At 51.6% G+C, this 23,131-nt stretch overlaps 1 protein-coding gene across 1 annotated transcript; it reads right to left on the bottom strand.

Moving 5' to 3' along the window:
• Positions 1–11,554: 11,554 nt before the first annotated feature.
• NPTX2 (neuronal pentraxin 2) lies at positions 11,555–22,574 on the bottom strand. Its single transcript, XM_007110437.3, has 5 exons — positions 22,080–22,574; positions 20,274–20,490; positions 14,826–15,070; positions 12,909–13,088; positions 11,555–11,889 (listed from the first exon to the last, which is right to left on the bottom strand). The coding sequence occupies exons 1-5, from the start codon at positions 22,503–22,505 to the stop codon at positions 11,662–11,664; spliced, it is 1,296 nt and encodes a 431-aa protein (XP_007110499.2). The 5' UTR covers positions 22,506–22,574; the 3' UTR covers positions 11,555–11,661.
• Positions 22,575–23,131: the final 557 nt, after the last annotated feature.

The following is a 23,131-nucleotide window of genomic DNA, read 5'->3' as shown; positions in this document are numbered from 1 at the left end:
CAGTGTCTCGGCAGAGAGAAGCCAGGGAAGCAGATTCTGAGTTGCTGGGAAGGGGTTCAGTGTACCCTGCAGAAGCCTGAGGAAGGGGCCAGGGCTCTCCCCACAGGCCATCCCCCTCACCTGGGGTTAACTGGTTCACATACACACCTTGATTTGTAATTAGGCCAAAAGCTTCATTTATTTTTAAATTACATCCTAGTAAAAAAGATTACATCATATTATTAAGAGAATAAGGTGTACAGACCAAGCACACGGAATATACTAAAGGTCTGGAATTGAGTCTAGGCTTTTTTAGAAATCTGGGGCCTCAGTTTCCCCACAGGTAAACAGGACTCTCCCCTCCCCCAGCTGGGAGTGAGTCTGAATGTTCTCAGGAGGCACTGTTCTGAAAGTTCCCTCGCAGCCCTCTCCACTCTGCCTCCTCTCTCTGCTGGAAACACAAATATATTTATTTATTCCATTTTCCTATTTTTTGCACTAGAAACTCCTAAAATAGAACAGGAGGTGGGGCTGTGAGGAGAGGTCCCTGGGCTTTGGAAGCTCCTCTCTGAGGGCCCACAGGCAACTGGGGTTCTTCCCAAGGTGGGAGGCAGGTGGAAATCCCTGAGCTCACCCCTCCACACCCACACCACACAGACCTGCCCTGGGTCCAGGAGAATGTGGCCTTTTTGGTTACCAACTTTTTCCACGCCATACCTGGATTCTTCCGCTTTGCCAGGGGCCCTGGCTTCTAATGGGCGGCTTGGGAACCAGCTGAAGTGCTGCAGCCCTGGGGGAAAATGAAGGCTGTGTCTGCATCAACCGAGTGGCCCTGGTCCCGGGGGAGGGAGACAGCACCCACTTGGAAGGTGCTGGCCATGGCCACGTCTCTAGGGGCGTGGCGGCATCGCCGGGGGCGCGGCTGCATCGCCAGGGGCGTGGTCACACCTCCAGAGGCGTGGCTGCATCTCCAGGGGCGTGGCTGACTCCACGGGCACCCCAGGCCTATCGGCGGCTCCAAACAGGCAGGGACTCCAGGGCCTCGTGGAGACTGTGTCCAGAGGAAGGGCATCCGAGAGTGCCTCCTCCCAGTCAGATCCATTGCCCTTTTTGGAGCAGACAGATACCTTTCAGTCATTCCACTGTCCGTAGACAGACAGACAGAGTCAGAGACGGTAGACAGACCACACTCCTCCCCAGACTGGAAGCTACTGAGGACTTGTGACACAGGGCTCCTGGAAGCCAGGCTTAGAAATTACATAGATGTTAAAGTAATGAGACAAGGACATTAAAACAATGATTATAGCTGCTCAGTAGGCTTTAAAAGTTTTTCTTCTCCATGTGTACAAAAAGTTGTGAGGCGTTGTGAAATTAAAACACACACACACACACATTTGTCTCTGACCCCAGTTCCTGACCCAGAGTTCCTAAATCCCTTAGAATTTCCTGGGTGATAGGAGCATCTTTTGTTCTAATAAGGTGACTCTTGTTGGGCTCCTGGATAGGGGCTGGTCACAAGAGAGACTAAGCCACGATTAGAAGCTTTGAACTGTCAGCTCCACCCCCACTCGCTGGACACGGGAGAGGGGCTAGAAATGGAGTTGATAGCTAGTCATACCTATGTGATGAAGCCTCCATAAAAATTCTCTAAGTATGAAGTTTGGAGAGCTTCTGGGCTGGTGAACACATCCATGTGCCTGGGGGTGGTGCACCCCAGCTCCATGGTGACTGAAACTCCCGAGCTTGGGATTTTTTTCCAGATCTTGGCTTATGTATCTCTTCATCTGGCTGTTCATCTGTATCCCCTATTATACCCTTTGTAATAAACCAGTAAATGTAAGTAAGTGTTTCCACGCATTCTGTGAGCCATGCTAGCAAATTATTGAACCCAAGCGGGGGGTTGTGAGAACACCACTTTATACAGTTAGTCAGAAGTACAGGTGACAACCTGGGACTTGTGATTGGTGTATGAAGGGGGGCAGTCTTGTGAGACTGAGCCCTTAACCTGTAGGATCTGATGCTAGTGCCAGGCAGATAGTGTCAGAACACAATTGAATTGTAGAACACATCTGGTGTCAGAAGTATTCAGTGTGAGAGTAATGGAAATCAGTGAGTTTCTCCTAGATAGGCATGTAGATATCAAACCCCTAAATTAAACTTTTAGAGGTGAAAAATACATAGGATGAAATTAATGGCACATTAGAAATTGTGAAAGAAAATACTAGTGAATTGAAGATACAGCAATAGGCAGTACCATAAGTAAAAGAAAAAAATCAAAAATAAAATTAAAAAGAGAACGAATGAACTGTGGGACAATTTCATGTGGCTTAACAAGCATGTAATTTTAGAGAGAGGAGGAGAGCAGAAAAAAAAAAATTTGAAGAGATAATGGCTGAAACATTTCCAGATACAAGAAATTAAGAAATTACTCCAGGGTTCATCATTATCAAATTGCCCAAAACCAGTGATAGAGAGAAAATATTAGAGCAGCAGAGGAAAACACACAATATGTATAGAAGAAAAAAGCTAAGGATGACAGCAGAACTCTTGCTGGCAAAAACACAAGTGAGAAGTCAGTGCAAAAACATCTTTAAAATACCGAAAGAGAAAGAAAACTGTCAGTCTAGACTTCTCCACCCAGTAAAAATAGCTTTCAAAAATGAAAGTGAAATGAACACTTTTTCCAGACATGCAAAAGCTGAAAGAATTTATCACCAGCAGATCTACATTACAAGAAGTGTCCAAGGAAATCCTTTGGACAGAAGGAAAATGACACTAGATGGAAATAAAGGAATGAAAATAAATAAATGAAAAGAACTAGAAATGATAACTACGTGGGGTAAACATACAAGACTTTTCCCCTGTTGTTTAAATCTCTTGAAAATATAACTGACTGTTTTAAGCAAAAAATAATAGCATAGTGAGGCATTTATAACACACGTAAAAGTAAAATGTATGACAAAACTACCTCAAGGAAAGGTGGAAGTATAAAGTTCTAAGGTTCTTGTACCATACGTGAAGTAGTATAATAGTGTTTGAATGTACCCTTGATAAGTTGAAGATGTATACCATAACCCCTAGAGCAACCTTTTAATAGTTTATTTTAACAAAATAATTATAGCTAATAAAACAGAAAAGGAGATAAAAATAAAATCATACAAAATAATTAATCCAAAAGAAGGCGGAAAAAGAGGAAAAGGGGAGCAAAAGAGGATGGGATAAACGCAAAACGAATAGTAAATGGACAGATTGAAACCTAACCCTAGCAACAACCACAATAAATGGAAATGGTCTAAATCCCCCAAGTTAAAGGGAGAGTTTGTCGTATTGTATAAAAGAGCAACACTCAACTGTATTGCCTACAATAAACACAGTTTATATATTAAAAAATCAAACAAGTTAAGACTAAAGAGATAGAAAAAGATGTACCATACAAATACTAATCAAAATAAAGCTCTCAGTGAGGCTGGAGTGGTCATATTAACATGAGACAAAGTAGATTTCAGAGCAAAGAATATTACCAGAGATGAAGAGGGTATTTTGTAATGATAAAAGTGTCAGTTCATCAAGAGGACATATCAATCCTTAACATATATGCACCCAGTAACAGAGCTTCAAAACACCTGAAACAAAAACCAATAGAACTGCAAGGAGACAAGTCATGGACTAGAAGGAAGTATTTGCAACACCTACAACCGCCAAAAGATAAGTTTCTAGAACCCAAAGAACTCCTACTAATCAATAAGAAAATGGCAAACAACTTAAGGACAAAATATATGAACAGTTATTTCACAGGAGAGGACACACAAATGTCCATAAACACATGAAAAGATGCTCAGCTTCATGAATAAACAGTAAACTGAATTTAAAGCAAATTCAGTATTATTTTATTCCCACCATATTAGCAAAAAATTACAAGTCTGAATATATCCAGTGTTGGTGAGGATGTGGAGCAATAATGGGGGTGCTGGTAGAAATGCAAATAGGTGCAAACTCTTTGGAAAGCAATCTGGTATGAAAACTTGTATTAGTTTGCTAGGGCAGCTGTAGCAAAGTACCATGAACTGGGTGGCTTCAAGAATAATTTGCTGGCTCACAGTTCTGAAGGCCAGAAGTCTGTCAAGGTGTGCACTGGGTTGGTTCCTTCTGAGGGCTGTGAGGGAGAATCTGTTCTAGGTCTCTCATCCAGCTTGTGATAGCCTCAGGTGTTCCTTGGCTTGTAGGTGGTATTCTCTCTGTGTCTTCACATTGTCTTCCCTCTATATGTGTCTATCTCTGTATCCAAATTCCCCCTTCTTATAAGGACGCCAGTCATATTCGATTTGGGTTCATCCTAATGACCTCATCTCAACCTGATCATCCGCAAAGACCCTATTTCCAGATGAGGTCACATTCACAGATAATGGGGTTCGGGCTTCAACGTCTTTGGGGGACAACATAATTCAACCTATAACATGTGGTTAAATGTGAAGATGCTGGGACTTCCCTGGCGGTCATGGTTAAGACTCTGCACTTACACTTCACGGGGCACGGGTTTGATCCGTGGTTGGGGAACTAAGATACTGCATGCCGTGTGATGTGGCCAAAAAAAAAAAAAAAAGGGGAAGATGCTCACATCTTTCAGCTCAGCCATTGCACACCTAGGCACTGGCCACAGAGAAAATTGTTGTAGATTGCACTACTAGATGTATGCTATCCAAAATTCCCTCATCAGAAGAATGGATAGATAAATGCGGTATGCACATTAAAGAAAGACTACATAACAGTGGACGTTAATGAATTACAGCCACACGCATCGGCCTGGAGAAATCTCATAAGCGTAACATTAAGTTGAAAAAAAAAGCAAGTCACAGAAGAACACAACTAGTTTGATTACGCAATAAAGATCTGAGAGGTCAATTCTCTCACCTCTGTCAAGTTTTTGTTCAAATGTCATTTTCTCAATGAGGCCTCCTCCATCGCCCTACCTTAAGTTGTAAACCTCAGCCCCTCACAATCACACTCCTCTCCGCCCCTTATACTGCTCTACATTTCCTTTTCCCAGAGCATTTATCAACTGCTAACAACTTAAATAATTTGCTTACTAATTGTGTCCAGCTGTTATTGTCAATCTCCTCCCTCCAGAATGTTAGATCCACAGCAGTGGAATCCATTCCTTTTGTTCATTGATGTCAACCAAGTACCTAGAACGGTACCTGGCACAAAGTAGGCACTGAACAAACATTTCTTAGATGGAGCTGTTGGTACACAACATTTCATTTATGATTATCTTTTAAACTGTGCATATGCATGGCACTTGGTTGTATATATGGTGTCTTATGATAAATAGCCTTTGAAGAAAATAAATGTGGTATTTCTTTCAAGTTCTGAGTCTTGAGGCAAGATACAGACCTTTCATGATGTAGGCCACTCCCTTAAGCACAGAAAGCCAGGGTTTTGACTACATTATTCCCACAGGACATGGTCTCTGGTGTACGATGACAGTGCAAGAAAATGTCGATCTACCCACAAGCTTCAGTCTTCTGGTGTTTTATTTCTGCTTGAACAGGGTTTTAAAATGTGCTCGTGAATATCTGCACTGACAACTACACAGAGCAGGACTGCTTTGTAGAGAGAAGTAGAACTGCCTGGTAAATTTGCCTTGTGCTTCCTTGAGAAAACAATGGGAAGCCAGCAGCCTGTCAAGGCCAAAGTCACGTAACCAAACATGTGCAGTCCTGGCCTTGACAAGCTGCCTTACCGTACTGAGGTCCCCAGTAACACTCAAATTGCTTCTCTGCGACTGTCCCAACACCAGCCCTGGGCAGGGTCAACTGGCGGCTATTGGGGTCATCAAGGTTGATGTCAATGGCTGGGTTGGTTCAGTTTGCAGCTGAATGTGGAGCAAGGGGTCATTAAAGGAGTCCCCATGGAAAATGCCCATTCCCCAGCTTTGGACGCCTACAGGCTTTCTGAGAAAATTATTTGCTTAATTGGCTTAACTGTCTATCTCTCATAGTAGACCATAAGAAGAGGTGCACGTCCATCCTTCTAAATGCTGCTCACAATAGGATCCATAAACACATGTTTAATTAACTTGGCTTGTGGGGAAAAAAAAAAATATATATATATATATATATAAAACTACTGATGAGGTAGGGCTTATGCCTGCCATTTTGATATTTATTTTCTATATGTCTTATGTAGTTTTTGTTCCTCTATTTCTTCATTGCTACCTTATTTTATAGTAAATAAATATCCTGTGGTGTAGTATTTTAATTCCCTTGTTTCTTTAAATATATTATTTTGTGGGGTTTATTTAGTAGTCGTCCTGGTGATTGCAATTGACATTTTAATGTATAACAATCCACTTCAGATTAATATCAACTTAATTGCAATAATCCAAAATATTTACTCTTACATAGCTTCACTGCTTTGGCATCCTCTTGTGCTGTTATGTCGGCAATAACAGCAATAATGATATAACAAGTTGTATCTTTATATGTGTATGCCAATCAACACAAGCTTATAATTATTACTTTATACAGTTATCTTTTAAATCAGGTAGAAGAGCTACAAACAAAAAATACATTTATACCATCTTTTATTGTTACCTATAAGTTACTTTTACCGTTGCACTATGGTTTTCTTTTTTTTTTTAAAGAAATCCTTGGGTTTTTTTGTTGTTGTTGTTATTTTTATTTTATTTATTTATTTATATTATTAATTTATTTATTTGGCTGTGTCAGGTCTTAGTTGCAGCACACGGGATCTTCCTTGTGGCATGCAGGATCTTTCATTGTGGTGCACAGGCTCTCTAGTTGTGGCATGCAGGCTCCAGAGCACGTGGGCTCAGTAGTTGCAGCATGCAGGCTCTCTAGTTGTGGCATGCAGCTCTAGGGCATGTGGGCTTAGCTGCTCCAGGGCATGTGGGATCTTAGTTCCCTGACCAGGGATTGAACCCGTGTCCCCTGCATTGGAAGGCAAACTCCTAAGCACTGGAAACCAGCGAAGTCCCACCATTGCTCTTTATTCCTTTTTGTGGATTTGAGTTACTATCTAATATTCTTTCATTTCAGCCTGAAGGACTCCCTTTAGTATTTTCTTGTAGGGTAGATGTGCTTGCATTGAATTCTGTCAGTTTTTGGTTATTTGGGAATGTCTTCATCTTGCTTTCAGTTTTGAAGGATAGTTTTGCCAGACATAGAATTCTTCATTGACAATCTTTCTCTTTCAGCACTTTGAATATGACATTCCTCTGCCTTCTGCGCTCCCTAAATTCTGATAAAAAATTCAGCTGTAAATCTTATTGAGGAGCCCTCATATGTGATGAGTCGTTTCTCTCTTGATGCTTTCAAGATTCTCTGTATTTGACTTTTGACAGTTTGATCATGATGTTTCAAGGTGTGTTTCTCTCTGAGTTTATCCTACTTGGAGTTTGTTGAGCTTTTAAAAACATCACATTTAATTCCTCTCCCCAAATACCAAATATCAGTGAGTTCTGGTAACTCTACCTCCAAGTATATAGTTAAATCTTTTACTTCTTGCTGTCTCCTCTGCTACTACCCTCACCTAAGTCATCATCATCTCTTACTTGGACCAGTGGAGTATCTTCCTCCCTGGTCTCCCTGCTTCTGCTTCCAGTTCATTCTTTTAAAAAAACATTTTTTTTTAAATTTTAAACAATTTATTTTATTTTTGGCTGTGGTGGGTCTTCATTGCTGTATGGGCTTTCTCTAGTTGTGGCAAGTGGGGGCTGCTCTTTGTTGCGGTGTGTGGTCTTCTCATTGAGGTGGCTTCTCTTGTTGCAGAGCACAGGCTCTAGGCAGGCGGGCTTCAGTAGTTGTGGTACGCAGGCTCAGTAGTTGTGGCGCGTGGGCTTTGTTGCTCTGGGGCATGTGGGATCTTCCCAGACCAGTGTTCGAACCCATGTCCCCTTCATTAGCAGGCGGATTCTTAACCACTGTGCCACCAGAGAAGCCCTCCAGTTCATTCTTTTTCAGGCAGAGTAGCCTCCTTAAAATATTAGTCCAATTACTATGTTTCCCTGCTTAAAACCTCCAGACTTCCCATTTCACTTTGAAGAAGTTCTGAACTTAGTCCCTTCATGATCTGGCTCTGCTACTTCTCTATCTTATCTCCCTTCTCCAGTGTATGCAGCTACCCTGACTGTTTCTTCTCTTGAACGTTTCAGGCTCAGGACTACCTCAGGGCCTTCACACCAGCTGTTCCTTCTGCCTGGGGGCTTCACCCAAGCTTAGCTCCCTGTCTTCAGTGAGGTCCCAGCTTGAATGTAACCTCAGGAAGATGTTCCCCGCTTACTCTCTATCACATCACGAGTTTTTTTCATGTTTATATGTTTGTCTTCTATCCACACTGTCCACTGGAATTAATCTCCACTTAAGAGAGTAACTTGGCTATTATCTTCCTCACCGTTGTATCTCTGGCGCCTAGAATAGGGCCTGACACATTGTAGGTGCCCCAAATACTTGTTGAGTGAATAGAATGAATGGTAATACCTGTGCTTAACAGGAAGACCTCTTCCAAGACCTTCCGTATAAGGAGAGCTGATGCTGGAGTCCCCTAAGTCTATAGAGGGTCCAGGTCTCCCTTCACCACCAGCAGAGACTTCATCCCAGTTTGCCTTCGATTGAGTTGCATTTTATCACTTCAATTCATTCATCATTGATCATCCAGCTACAGTTTCCATGGCAACCCTCAACTAAGCAGAATATTCCATCATCCAGGACACTCTCTACCCCACCCTTGTCAGAGCACCCAATTCACTATCAAGGTGTTTTCCAGCCTCTAGCAAAGGGTAAGGTCTTGGGTGGGGAAACAGAGGCCTTGGGTCTCTTTTAGATGGGAGGCTCAAGGCATAAGAAATTCACTGGATTTCACGGCTGATTCTTTTTTTTGTGCTACGCGGGCCTCTCACTGCTGTGGCCTCTCCCATTACGGAGCACAGGCTCAGCGGCCATGGCTCACGGGCCCAGCCGCTCCGCGGCATGTGGGATCCTCCCGGACCGGGGCGCGAACCCGGTTCCCCTGCATCGGCAGGCGGACGCGCAACCACTGCGCCACCAGGGAAGCCGTCACGGCTGATTCTTGTTTCTGCTTTTATGTCAGGAAAGCCAAACCTCCAATAGGAGGACCAGCCTGCAGCAGTGGTAAGGAGAGGTGAAATGTTTCATTTTCCCACATCGGGTCAGGAAGTACTTTGGTCCCGTGTTCTGGGTTCAGAGCTTCTCCAGTTGCAGGAAGGAAGTTACCTGGATCAGCAGGGGTTCAAAGCCCTTATGCAAAGTTTTGCTCCTGGAAGAAGCAGTGCCAGGGAATCAAGTAAGGTAAGCTCAGTGTCTGGCATGGGTATGAAATAAGGTAACTCCTCAGCACCTTTCAGGGGGAGATCTGAGTAGCTTCATCATGAAGGAGATTCCAAATAAACTGCTCTCCACCTGACCTCAGCACTCTGGATTCCGAAGACCCCCCCCAAGCAGGGAATCTGGCCTAATTTCATGTTCAACCCAACACTAACGATTGAGTCCCTGCCAAGCCACAGTGTACAACATTGAAAATAGACTCCAGGAACCTCAGTGACCCAGGCATGATCTTGGTTTTAGAAGTCACAGCTTCCATTTTGGCCTATCAAGTACACCAAGCACGTAGTGTCATTTGGCCCCAAGATTGGACTCTGCTCCCTTAGAATATAAATTTAGACGTTGCCACTTGGGAAGGGGACAAACTGAGTTATACTCTGCAGCTACTGAAATAAAGATACAAAAATAGACAGTGGGGGAGAGGGAGGCACGCCTAACATTTGTGGAGATGGGGAAAATATCCACACACCTGCCAGGGCCAGGTGGACACAGAGAGGTGGCACTGGGAGGACACATTGGCCCTAGGTCCCCTCGGAGCCAAAAGCCAGAAGGCAGGGGGTGGGTGGAAGGGCCTTCAGAGCCACAGGCCGGCTGGGACCCCAGCTTTGCCCTTTGTCAGCTGTATGATCCCAAAGTCACTGTTTAATTGTTTCACGTATTCACCTGTGAACTGGGGTGAGCTCTTTCAGGGGGTCGTGAACAGGATTCAATGAGATTTTAATGCAGAGCCCACAGAGTAGGTGCTGAACGGGTGTCACACCTGGGACAGGGCACTGAGGGTCATCTAGCTAAGCCTGATTCCCCGTTGAGAAGACAGGGACAGGCTGGGGAAAGAGAGCCTGGGAAGAGCCTGCAGGGCATCCCCAGACGGAGCCTGGAGTCGAGGAGGGAAGGGTGCAGTCCAGCACCACGCCCTCCTCCAAGCGTCCTCAGCACCCCTGGGGCCACCCCCTGGGGCTCGGCCCAGTCTAACCAGAGAGGACAACCTCCTGCCCGGGTTTGCAAAGCACCAGCCCTCCCCGCCCTCAGCCCCGGACAAGGAGAAAGCAGACATCAAGGAATCTTCCAGTGCATTTTAATCAAAATTCCATCATCAGAAGAGTTCTTGTAGCATACAGTGTTAGGATGGGCATGTCGACTTGGTCCTACAAATGGAATATCCACAGATTTGCACTTCAAACATGTATGAAAAATAAAATATATAATATTTAGCTGTATACATTTCCCCACTAATCACGTTATCTTTAAAATAAATTACTACCTCTGTCCAATAAATTAATCAGCCTGGAGTCACTAAGCAGACATCAGCCAAGTGATATCCGTTTCCTGAAAACACTCTGGGGGAAATACTGGAGACAGTCAAATGTTTACAGGAATCAACATGAATTAAAACTAGCACGTCCAAAAAAACCCAAAAAACGAAAAAAAACTAGCACGCTCCTCACAGTGGGGTGAGACATCAAACATGGGAGCCAGCTAATGGCTGCTCTTTTCTGTTGGGAAAAAAAAAAAAAAAAAAATCAATTCCCCAAACCACACCGAATGGTTGTAAAAGCTGCAACTGAACTTTTGGCACCAGTGGAGAAAAGACACCTTTCAAAGCCATACCCAGCCAGGATTCTGCCAAAGCATGGGTCAGAGGGAGAGGTGACAGAGGGGGAGGGACAGCTGCCATGGCCCTTCTCCGTTCTGAGCTCCCATTCACAGCCCCCTCTCTGGAGCCATGGGTGCCCCCTCCACCTTGGAGAAGGCAGGGCATTGTCCGGGCAGCCCGCCTTCCTCGGTAAACTCAAGAGTTCCTGGGACGGAAAGATTCACGGCGTAAATGACATCAAGAGAAAGGCCCTTTTGGGGGGAGGGTGGAACGGGGTGGGGGCGGTTTGCTGCGTGCTCAGTTGACAGCAGGGTGTACTCAACACACAAGGGACGCGGCCACTCCAGCGGGACGGATGCACAGCCTCTGAAGGGGACGGACAGACGGCGCACACGAGACACCAAGGATCCGAGAGGGTGGGCAGGGCTGGGGTGTGCTAGCATTTACAGGGGTGCCGAACAGGGCTTTAAGGACAAGAGTCCCTTCACAGCAGAAGTCAGAAATCCACCCACCTGCGGCTCAGGGCTTCTTCCCCCGCCCCCCCGCCCCAAACCAACAAAATCTTGGTTAGGAACAAATAAGCTGGTGACAAACGCCTCAGGCTTAGGGATGCCCTGGGAACGGGCTTTGGGGGTCCTGGCGCACTATGGCAGGAGGTTTACACACAGTGCCACCGGGGAGGTAAGGGGAACGGCCCCACCCCCGCCTCCTGGACAGAGAAGCAGGCGGCTACAAGTCAAGGAGACGCTCCTCGCAGGTCTCCACCGGCCACTTTGAAGCCCCTCCAAACACGTCCACGTTGCTGTCCACCCAGGGGATGATGTTGCCCGGCATGTTCGCGGAGCAGTTGGCAATGTTGCTGATTTCTTGTGCCCGAAGGACGCGGTCCCATACGTTGAACTGGCTGAGCTCCCCCACGAACGCCTGAGTGGCATCGAACCTGCCCCCAACCGTGTCCTGGGAAAGAGGAACAGGCTGCATCGGGCCAGGCTCACAGGCAGACACACCCGCTACCTGACCCGGTGCGTGACCGGCTTCAGGGGAGGTGGGGGATGCCAGCCTGGGAGGAAGATGGGCACTGGGCCATCCTCCTGACTCCCCAACTCAGATCGCAGCCCGTGACCTCCGCTTCCTGTCAGTTCCAAAGCTTTAGGGCACGTCAGGCCTGGGAAATGGTGTGACTCAAACCGGCCCATTTTAGGGAGGGGAAACTAAGCAGAGAGATCCTTGCCCAAGGCCCCAGAGGGAGGACTGGACCCGGGCCTCCCGACTCCCAGCCCCTCCCAGGGGAGAAGAAACAGGGTAGTGCGGAGACGGCACAGCCAAGGCCCCGACTCAAAGCCCCCCAGAGGACCTGGAGTCTCTTCCCTTGTTTTCCACCAGGAAACCCCAAACACAGACTGAAACGTGAATTCTCATCTGCCCGAGGGCAGACGCCTCTGGCCCAGATGGCGAGTTTTCTGAGCGCGGTCTCTGAGGCCTGGCCCCACCTCGCCCACAGGTGTTGTTCCCCGGGTGCCCTTGCTGGGTCACACCCCCGAGCTGGCAGCTCCTGGAGGAGGCCAATACCAGCCAGCGCCCGGCATCCGGGGTCAACGCAGTGGCTGGCAGAGGCCAAGCAGCTGGAGAGGTGGCCCGGGGTCGCTACATAAGCCTGGGCCTCCAGGGTCACTCCTGCTCACCTGTATCGGACAGACTCCATTCCAGAATCTGTCTGAACCCGCCACACCAACTTGGTCCCCGCCAGGAAGGGCAGGATGTGTCCCCATCCCCGCTCTCAGCCCCTTAGGCCACAGGATGGCACGGCCTGAGCCCGCAGGGACGCTGGCCATCCAGGCTGGTCATCGTGCTGCGGCGGCCAGGTCCAGGCCCGGCAGGCAGACCGACAGCGCAGCAGGGCCAGGGGCAGCCCGCAGGCCCGGCCGTGTGCTGCTCGGCCTGCCGGCCGCTCCTCCCGGCACCCCACCTGCACCCACCTGCTCCTGCCCGAGGGTCAGCACACCCCCCGGCTTGATGGGGTGCCACGGGGCCAGGTTCTCCCCGGTGCCCAGCTTCTCCCCATCCTGGAAGGCCTCCCACATGCCGTCCCGCGTTGTCCAGGTGACACAGATGTGGTGCCACTTGCCGTCACTGACAAACAGGGGCAGCTGTGCGACCTGTGGGCGGCAACGTGCAGGTGAGGGCCCCCTTGGGGTTCCCGGGAGTCTGACCTGGGGGGACGGAGCCCCTGGGCCCCCTGCTCCCCTTCTGTGCTCTGTGGGTAACAGGCCCGACCTTGCCCAGCTCGGAGTGACCCTTGGGCTGGAGACACCACGTGTGTCACAGACTCTTAAGAGGAAAGGGGCAGCCTGGGTACACACCCTGACCCCAGGGTGACCTGCTTTCACCTGGACACCCTTGGACCTGGGCTTGGTTAAGGGCCTAGGATTCTGTGCAGAGCAAGCAAATGGGACAGACGGCTCCCCACCCCGCATACCGGTCCTGAGCGTCCCTCACTGGAGAGCCTAAAGGGAAGTCAGGACTCTACTGGACCAATTTCTTAGGAAAACAGACCAGGCATCTACCCTCTGCAGGCAAAGTCCCAAGTGCCATCGTGGCACTTGGGGACGTGCATGTATGTGTGGCCTCCTGTGCAGAGCACCTTCAAAGACGTGTGAGTGTGGGGGGGTGGGGGGATGTACACAGAACGGGGGGGAGGGCCTTTCCCACCCACCCCGTCTCCTGGCAGTCCTGTGCTCTACAGACCAGCTCGCCTGTGAAGCACCGTGTTGTTACTGCTGGTGTCCTAGCAACCCGGAGCTCCCTCCCAGGAACGGGCTGTTTACACGACAAAACCGAGAGGAAAACAAGGCTCTCAGCCTTGCCTCGTCCAAGGGCATTATTTAGAATAATGAATCCCTAGCTCAAGGATGTGGTCACCGCTGGAAAGAGCCCTGAAGGTGGATTCCACAGCGTTTCCCACTTCAGTTCCAGCCAGGGCGGTTTAGCGAAGACAGACAGGGTGGGAGGCCATTGCCCGGTGAGCGCTCGGGGGCTCAGGCAGCCAGGGGGCTGGTGCAGCCGCGCACCACTCAGCTCCAGCAAGGAGGATGTGAGGATGCGGTTCGGGTGGCGTTCCTGACTTGAGTCTAGGTGAGGCTGTCGGAGGGTCCCGCGGACGCCCAGAGCTGACCTCGAGGAGACCGCGCTCCTGCACGTCGAAACAAGCCAGTCCATCAGAAGGGGGACATTTACTCTGTGAAAGCCAGGACTATGGGGATGGGGACAGATGGCTGGTGGCCACGGGCTGCTGGTGGCCACGGGCTGGGGTAGGAGCGGGAGGCGACTGCAGAGGGGAATGAGGGAATTTGGAGGGGTGATGAAACTGTTCTAGATTTTTAACTGTGGCGGATACAATAACTGTATGCATCTATTACTGGATGAACTATACACTAAAAAGTGTAAATTTTATTGTATGTAAATATATGTCAACCCCCCCCCCACTAAAAGATGTGCTCATGAGAAATATCACACACCCATACACACACACACACACACACAAATACACACCCTCCGCTAACGGGGGCAGCCCTGGGGAACAGCCCTCACTGACCGGCCCGAGGGTCCGTGACAATTCAGGCCAGCGCGCAGAGACCCGGCGCATCGTGGCCTCTGTGCCTGCACCCTCTGCTGCTTCCCGGCGGGATTCACGGCTTGGATCTCCGCAAGCTGCAGCTGCCTGCCCCCTGCCCCCTACCCAGCCCCCTGCCCAGAGTGGGACTGAGTCAGGGCAAAACTGTCCCCGCTGCGAGGAGGACGGCCCCGTGGCCAGACGTCAGGCTCCCTGCAACATTCCAACCTCGGGGGCCCACGGGACGCGGGGCCGGGGGGGGGGCCGTCCCAGCAGGCCTCACCTTGTCGTTGATGAGCAGCTCAATGGGGTTGTTGCCCCACTCTATCAGCACGATCTCGTTGGCCTGCCCGGGCACCGCGTAAGAGAACGGGGTGCCGACGCCCGGCGAGGCGCTGGACCGCAGCCACAGGCAGATGGTGAAGGCGTACAGCTCGGGCAGCGTCTTCTTGATCTTGCCGTACAGGTAGTTCGTGCGGAGGGGGAGGGACACTTTGAAGGCATCAGGCGACGTGAAAGCACTGTTGCCTGGGGCGGGGGAGAGAGGGGCAGCAGCATGTGAGCCCCCTCTCAACCACACCCCAGGGTGGCGGCCCACCTGGACCCCCACCCGGGCTTCCGGCGGGTCGCCCAAGCGATGGAGCACCTGCTACTGACCGGCTACTGTTCAGTGCCAAAGCTCCAGTGGGAAACAGGCGCATCCTCACTCTCGGAAGCTCAAGGAAGTGGGTAGGGGCAAAGCTGGATTTCACTTTCTGGTTAACTTAAGCCAGAAACCCTGTTCCCTCCACGGTTTGCTTGAAATCCCGGGCCCTTCAGCAGGGCTGGGTCAGGGGCCTGCTGGGCTTGGAGGCAGGACATCTCACAGGAACCCAGGCGCTCCATAGACACCTGTCCCCCAGCGAGTCCATGTCACTTCTCCCCCTGAAGAATCATCACTGCCGGAGGCGACGGAGCCAGGCACCCGAGACTCGACACTACAGCTTAACTCAGAAGGGGCTTTTGGACTAAACCCCGGGTGTGAATTGCTTTGCTCATGATTTGCCCTGCCCTTCTCAAGAGGAAACCAAGTTGACGGACCGTCTCCTGCAGTCTGGAAGCGATGGGAGGCAGGGGAATGCAGAGGCTCCCTCTCCACGGAGGCTACCCACCCCCCAGGGTCTTGACCCTTGAGGCCTGCCTGGGGCCGTCCCCATGTCAATGGCACTTCTCAGATCTTCTGAAAACGAGTGATACTCTTAAATAGGTCTAAGTCATTTTCAGGACAGTTTTGAGTTAAGCTCAAGATTAATGGCAACGTCGTAAATACACAGGCAAGAAGACAAGCCCCTGCCTGGTTATCACAGATCTCGGAGTTTGCACGGGACTGCTGACTCCGGGAGCTGTCACGGCAAAAGCTTCCCTCTTATCTGGGGACCAGGCGCCGCCAGGGAAGGAACCTAAGTGCCTTTCATTCATCCAACAGGTATTTATTAAGCACCCACAAGGGGCCAGATGGTCCCCGTCTCTGTCAAAGACAGGCAGGCTCTCCCAGCCTGGAACCAAACTGCCCATGTCACTGGTGGACTAAATCTGTCCCTTTCTTGCCCCCCCTCTGCAGAACAGGACCCAGAGTGGATGAACCTTCTCCGTCACGATCCCCCAAACTCATTTTCTGCCACGGTAAGGAACACGTGAGAGAGGCTCTTCGGTGCCACGGTTCACACCTACCGAAGGACCTCCTGCAAACGAAGGCAGCAGGGCCCGGTGTCACCCTTCCAACCTCTCTGGAACAGGCAGCATAGAAATACTAGAATCTGGGCTTCACACGTAGTATTTACTTCTATCTGCTGGTTGTGCAGTCTTGCCTGATCCATCCTGACCTCCCAAGGCTGTGGGGCACCCGGCGTGGGCTGGGAAGACCTTGTTGCCTGGGGAAGCCGAGGATGGGGCCAGGCTAGAGGTTAGGCTGACACGGGCCCCCCGTGAGGCTGAAGCAGAACTAAGAGGGAGAACCAGGAAGCCCCAACTCCCCGATTTTGCAGGCTGCACAAGTGGGGGCACCGCGGGACCTACCCCAGGTCACGCAGCCCGTGAGCGACAGAACCAGCAACAGAAGTCCCTCTTCTTACTACGCGCAGCTGTGAGTATTTAATCTGCAAATGCTCGTGTTTTCACGAGATGTGATTCTCTAATAGAGAGAGATGGCGTCTCTCCTTGCAGGTGGGCAGGCCTGCTGACTCAATAAGGCCCGGCGTCCGTGATATCGTTAGCTCGGTGACAACAGAGGTTTCATCAGAGCTGGGAGAGCCGAGGGGTGGCCATACCTCGAAAGCCGGTGCCCTCTATTTATATAAAACAGCTTGGAGCTTCAGAGGAAACTCAGTTAAAACCAAGTAAGGAATTAAAAGCCCTGACCAATAAATCAGAGACTGAAGGTGGCAGACAAGCCAAGGAGGGGGGGGTGGCTTGAGGCCAAAGAGACAAGGTTTCCAACGTTTACTTCAACTCCGAGCTTGGCTCTGCCTGGCCGGCAGACCCGGGCCTGGAGGCAGCCACAGATGAGGAGGTCTCACAATAAAGACAACAAGCAGCCGTGGGACCTGGGCGGCAGGAGCACACGCAGGGTTGGACGTGCACCACGGGGCTGGGAGAAGCCTCCCGCCCAGCACGGCCGGAGCTCCCGTGCCCCTCCAGGCTGCAGCCTTCAAGACTCTGGTCCTCGGGGGTCACCACTGACCTCCACCCCAGCTCTGCAATCTGCCAGCCACATGAATGCAGGCATCACTTAGCTCTGACTCAGTCCCTCGTCTAACTAAATCCCATCTCACTGGGTTGTTGCAGGGGTTACAGAGGATAGAGAATGTGGAGCTCAGAGGCCAGCGTCTGGTGCAGAACAGGCACTTAATGGGCAGGGGACGATGCACCGAAGGCCAGAGCACCCCAAAGCCCCCACCCTGCATATGGTGGAGGTCTCTCTCCTCTGGGCGCAGCAGGATGCTTCTAAGGAACACAGTGTATGTTCTACTCATGGTATATTTGGGGCCTGGGAGTTTACACATCCCTTCACACTTGTCTCATACATGACAGACATAAACTTAGAACTGCCCAGAAGGCAAATCGGTCAGCAGATGATAATTTTCCTCAAAGACTCATCCCACGGCTGGGCGGAGCAAACAGGATTCGAGAATTCTCGTGGTGGGGTCAAAAGGCAGAGGACAGCAAAAGCTGAGCTGCTGCCCGGTGCCAGGGCCTGCGGGCTCTGCAAGAATGGCCAGCCAGGGGACTTAATGTCGTGCAGTCCAGCTCTAGTTCGAACACGGACTTCCCCTCCGGGCCAGGCGAGCTCTGAGGGCTTTCCGTAGCACCAAAGAGCGTGGGTGCAGCAATCAGACTGGCTGGGGCGAGGCCCGACTGTTGCTTTCTGGCTGTGAACAGACAGGCTAAGGATGGGAGGGAGAGTCCAAAAGTGGCATCTCCTGGGTGGCCCAAGCCACGATGAAGAAACTTAGAGGAAGCCACGTGAAACTCACAACCTCCCTGGAGTCACAGAACAGAACGGGGAGGGGCAGGATTATGTGACGGTGGCTGCTCACCAGCCGGCCCCCTCTCCCCACATGACACGTCTGGCTGAGAACCCTGGAGCACTTTTCTGGTCTGTGAAATGGGTATAACAGGAATCCTGTCTCCACGCTCTAACTCAGTGGACTTCTACTAACCCACTTCTATTAACCCCCCTCCTTGTAGCTACTCGGCTGCCATGCCAAGCGAGGTATACAGCCACCAAGGTCTCTGGCAAAGCCCTCCCCTCATTCTACAGCCACACCTGCTTCAAGCTACTGAGTAACTGCAGTGTCCCTGCTCCCTCAACCTGCAGGTTCCAGGTCCCATGAGGGCGAGGCTGGGCAAGGGAACCCGAGCCACCCTCCCCTGGGCCTGACGCTGCCTTCCTCTCCTCCTGTCCTGTGACAAAGGCCTGAGCTGCAATTGCTCTGCCTCCGGGGAAGGCTCTTGAGACCTAATGAGCTTCCTGAGGTCACCCAGCAACGGAGGTGAGGCAGAGAGGACTTTTTTTTTTAACTCAAGAATCCAAGTGTCATAATAAGAGTAAGGAAAGAAGGAGAGACTTTTCTGGAGGGAGAGAACAGGAAAGGGATGAAGGAGACCTGTGGCTTCTGGGATGCTGCTGTAAAAGCGACTAAATCAAATGACACGGAAACACCATCCCCTTGGGTGACTCCATCTGGCCCTGCTGAGCCGACATCACTGAAAGAGTAAGTGGACATTCACCCACCCATTCATAAAACTGAGTCATGAGAAATTGCCCTCGTCAGGTTAGTGTATCTGAAAAGACTACAATCTTATATCCACTACCAGCAGACCTAAAACTTCACACCCAGTGCAATCTGAATGATCTAGGGCCCTTGATCCCTCCCCTTCCTGCCTGTGGAAGAAACTAACCCACCAGAATGTGAGCAGAGAAGAGAAAGATACTCAGAATCTGCTGCAGGGGCTAGTTAAGAAGGGACTCAAATGCCCACCTGGCAGGAGGTCACGGATTAGGTTGTTTGTCCGAGCTGATCCTGAGTGTCTTGCTTTTCCACGGACAATGCCAGTGGGGCAGGGGGCAGGGTTAATTCCGGAAATGGCTGTTATCAGTCACCCTGATTGTTTGCTTGCTGTTCACGCATGCCGTGCAAGTTTGGATTTGCATAGTGGGAATAATACAAATGGAAAGTGTTGGATTCGCATAGTGGGAATAATACAAATGGAAAGTGGTCGGTAATGTCTCACCCTAGAAAGACATTCATGACAAGCTCTTCTTTGGAGACCTAGCAATCCAGTTTAAATTCATCAGCCATAACTGGGCAAGGAGGAAATTGGGCTAGCACAAACACTTCTTGCTGGGACTACATAAGTACAATCAATCAGGTACAATGGTCTCTCACTTGGCTAAAAGAAAAGCCACCTGGCTGGTCACAGCTGACCCAGCTGGATCTTGGGACATATTTTCCTAACCAGAACCTAGTCCTGTTTATGAGCACTATTTTGCTATTACAATTGGCTGAGGAATCCTTTCCAGAATCTTCAGAGCTATAGTACATCTGTTAAGTCAGATATTCCTATAATTTATCATGCAGTAAAAGGAATATGAGTAAGTCTAACTACAGACTATGAAAAAACAACAACAACAAAAACCCAGCCACGAACCATGTAGTGCCACAAGCACCGCTGACAACGGGGGTCTGAGCACAAGTGATGAAAACCAGGCCACTCCCATCAGCCCCCTCCGTCCCCACCATCTCTGACAAGTGCCAACAAGGCCAAGTCGGCCCACCTATGGGGGAGAAACCCCAACTCTGTGCACCATGAGATGACTCAGGTTGAAAAAGCAAGACTTTGTCTGAGAAGTGAGAGGCAGAGGGAGAGGAGGACTGCTGATTGGATGGTAAGGAGTCAGGTGGTTTTCTGCACCCAAGACTGAAGGTTCAGAGGTGACAGAAGAGCAGCCTCAGAGCCCAGCAAACTCGGGAGCAGAGCCACTGCCCAAGAGTCAGCAGGCAGGGGTCTGGGAGTGGCCTCGTCTGTCAATGGGCAAGAGGGCTGTGCTGCGGACCCCTCGCGGCCTGCCCTCCCTTACTCTGAGCCCCACTTCCAAGCCAAGAAGGGGCAGCCAAGAAGGAAGACAGTGGGCTGGGGGGCCGGATGGATGTCAGCCAAGGGGCGACAGAGACACTGGTGAAGCACTCACCTCGCTCCAGCTCGGTCACCCTCTGCAGCAGCGCGTTCAGGGCGCTCTCGGTCTTCTGGCGGTGAGCCGAGGTCTCGTTGTGGAGCAGGGACTTCTCATCCTCCAGCTCGGCCACCTTGCTCAGCAGCTGCCTCTCCAGCTCCCCCAGCCGCCGCTGGAGGACCTCCCGAAAGTCGCCGGGCAGCGCCGCGCTGGACACGTTCACTCGGAGCTGGTGCTTTTGGTGGGGGAGGAGGGGACACAAGCGGGAGAAGTATTAAGGCCAGTTAAAAAGAAACTGTGAGATGTAGCTCTAATGGCCCCCCACACACAGGGAGAAGCTTCCAAAGTGGGAGTATTCAGTCGTGCCAGTGGCAGGAAGGGGAGCATTTTACGGATGCTTTTTTTTTTTTTGGTTGGGGGTATGGAAAGGATTTCATAGTCAGACAAGAATTGCTCTGTTGCGATATTTGAAACTTAGGAATCTCATTTCCCCCCTGGGAAAGCTGTTTTTCTCCTCCTAGTAAAAGGTCAAAAATTTAACCAACATCTATCATTCTCAAGTAAAGACCAAAATACAGCTAGGATTAAAAGAGAGAGAGAGAGTTAATCAAATGGTCCTCAAAACTGAAGAGCTTTCATCTAACCCCCCCCCGCCCCAAGCTCCAGTATGGCACAAAGGTGCATGACTAGGCTTGCAGGGATGTTACTGGAAAATGAGAACTCTAAAGCGTGACTATTCTGAATTCCAGAAATCTTTGCTTTTATTTCTTTCACTCCTCTACCATTTTGCTGGCTCTGAAGGCAGCCAGCCACTGTCTAGCCATGAGTCTTTGGCAAGCTATTTACCCCCTCTCTCTAAGTGCTCCAAATTTTAAAAGCAGATTATAGGATCTGCCTCACGGGGTTGTCGCACGGGTTAAAATTAGATTATATGCCTGGCGCATATTTAGTGTTCCGGAAATGTTAGCTGTTATTAATCATAATGGATCGAAGGATATACAGATGCTGGAAATACTGTATTTAGCCATCATGCCACGGGAAACTCTCAAGTAATTTTGCAATAATTACCACCTGTAATTGAAACCTAGTTTTGCGAAGTAGTATTTTGGTAAACGTGTATAACAGAAACATCCACACTGCTTAAACAGGGCGGAAAGTAAAGACAGAAATTAAATGAACATTTTTCTCTCAAAGTTCCAAACTGCATACGCCTTCCAAGAGAGACGGGAATAAGGTCCCTTCCCCCAAAGCAATCGGTAAGGGCACCTTAGATACGCGCAATTTGGGGACAGTGGCTTTGAAGTTAACCAGGTTTCCTCCAAGGCGCGTCTAGTATGGCCGGTGACCGGCCCGCGCTCGCCTCCCGCCGAGACCCCCGGACCTCCACCTGCTCTCGTCCAGCCCAACTTGATTTATGAAAGGAAACACCGGACGCCCAGGGCTGCTGACCTCACGCGGCAGCCTCAAGTCAGCTTCACGAGCGCGTCCTGCTAGGGGAGACTCGGAGATTTGCAAAGAGAGAGAGGAGGCCGTCCGCGTCCGCCAGCCCGGACCTCGGGAAGTGAACGGCCGCACAGCGGGCAGTCCTGGCGCGCGGGGCGATTTAACCCTTCCCTTCCAGTAAGGGGGTGGGGAGGAGGGATGCGAGCCAAGCAAGTAAGTTCCGGAGCAGGACCGAGAACGCCCCTGACCCCAAACCCAGCTCGCCCTGCTTCTGAGCGCGTCCGGACGGCCGTGTTCCGCACAACCTGGTGGCAGGACCATGCGACCCTCCTCTGCCCTGAGCCTCGAGGACGTTCCCCCAGGGACCCCTCTCCCTGCTACCTCGAGGCTCTCCAGGCGGTCCTTGAGGGTCTGCAGAGAGCGGCTGAGCTGCTCCACGACGTGGCCAGGGTCCCGCGGCAGGTCGCCCATGGTGTCCTTGCCCGAGGCCGCCCGGCCCGGCGCCTTGCCCCCCGCAAGCCCCTCGCAGCGCGCCAGCTTGGCCGTGAGCTCGCGAATGGCCTCGCGTTGCGAGCCCAGCGTCTCCTTCTGCTGCACGACGGTCTCACGCAGCTGCAGCACCGCGGCCCGCAGCTCCTCCTCGGGGCTCAGCGCGCTGCCCTGCATGGGCATCGCGGGCAGTGGGCAGCCGGCGCGCGCCGCCTCCGGGGGCAAAGCAGTGCACACGAAGCGGTTGCCGGGCGCCGGGCCGTCTTGGGCCCCGGCGGCCACGGCGAGCGCCACGCCAGCGGCCAGCAGCGCCAGCATCCCGCCGCTGCCGCGCTCACTCCAGCATCCGCAGGCGGGCGGGCTAGCTGGCTAGCGGGCGCCGTCGGGGCGGGCGGCGGGGGCGCCTGCGCGGAGGGCTGCCGCCGGGCGCGCCGCTCGAGGGCAGCGTGAGCGCGGGAGCCCGCGGAGCAGCCAGCCGTCGTACAGCTCGCACGCTCTGCCTAGCTCCGCGCTCTGGCCAGGCCGGGCCCGAGCGCCCTTTCTTAAGCTGGAAGAGAGTGGCGGGGGGGCCCAGCGCATGGGGAGCGGCGCCGCGAGCTCTGATTGGCCTGGCCTGGTGCACGTCACGCACGGGGCGGGGCGGGGGCGCCTACTCGCGGAGCGGCGGAGCGGCGGACCTGGGGGTGGGCGCGTGGGCCCGAGCTGAGGGCGCGAGCTTGGGCCCCCGGGTCCCCGAGGACCGGGGAGCTGAGGTAAAAAAGGCCCTGGGTGCCTTCGGGAGCCTCGGCCGGCGTGTCCAGGCGCCCCTCGGACCCACCCGAGGACGCGGGCGTCGCGGTGTGTGGAGAAGCCAAGAGCCCCCTGGTGCCCGGGCGGCTCTGGGCTGCGGGCGCGGCGACAGGCCTCGCTCCGCGGTCGCCGCAGCCCCGGGGCGGGGGCGACCC

The sequence above is a fragment of the Physeter macrocephalus genome, chromosome 14 (genome assembly GCF_002837175.3).
Source record: "Physeter macrocephalus isolate SW-GA chromosome 14, ASM283717v5, whole genome shotgun sequence".
NCBI classification, from domain to species: Eukaryota; Metazoa; Chordata; class Mammalia; order Artiodactyla; family Physeteridae; genus Physeter; species Physeter macrocephalus.
Note: the sequence above shows the minus strand (reverse complement) of the source record. Positions and strands in the feature narration are given on the sequence as shown.

Bases quoted from the DNA above. Each gene is read 5' to 3' on its own strand.
- NPTX2 (XM_007110437.3), bottom strand. From the start codon at position 22,505: ATGCTGGCGCTGCTGGCCGCTGGCGTGGCGCTCGCCGTGGCCGCCGGG. The intron at 20,491-22,079 runs GTAGCAGGGAGA...CCCCACCAAAAG, and splicing joins ACCGCCTGGAGAGCCTCGAG to CACCAGCTCCGAGTGAACGT. The intron at 11,890-12,908 runs GTGGGTGCAGGT...CCTCTTTCCCAG, and splicing joins TGACCCTCGGGCAGGAGCAG to GACACGGTTGGGGGCAGGTT.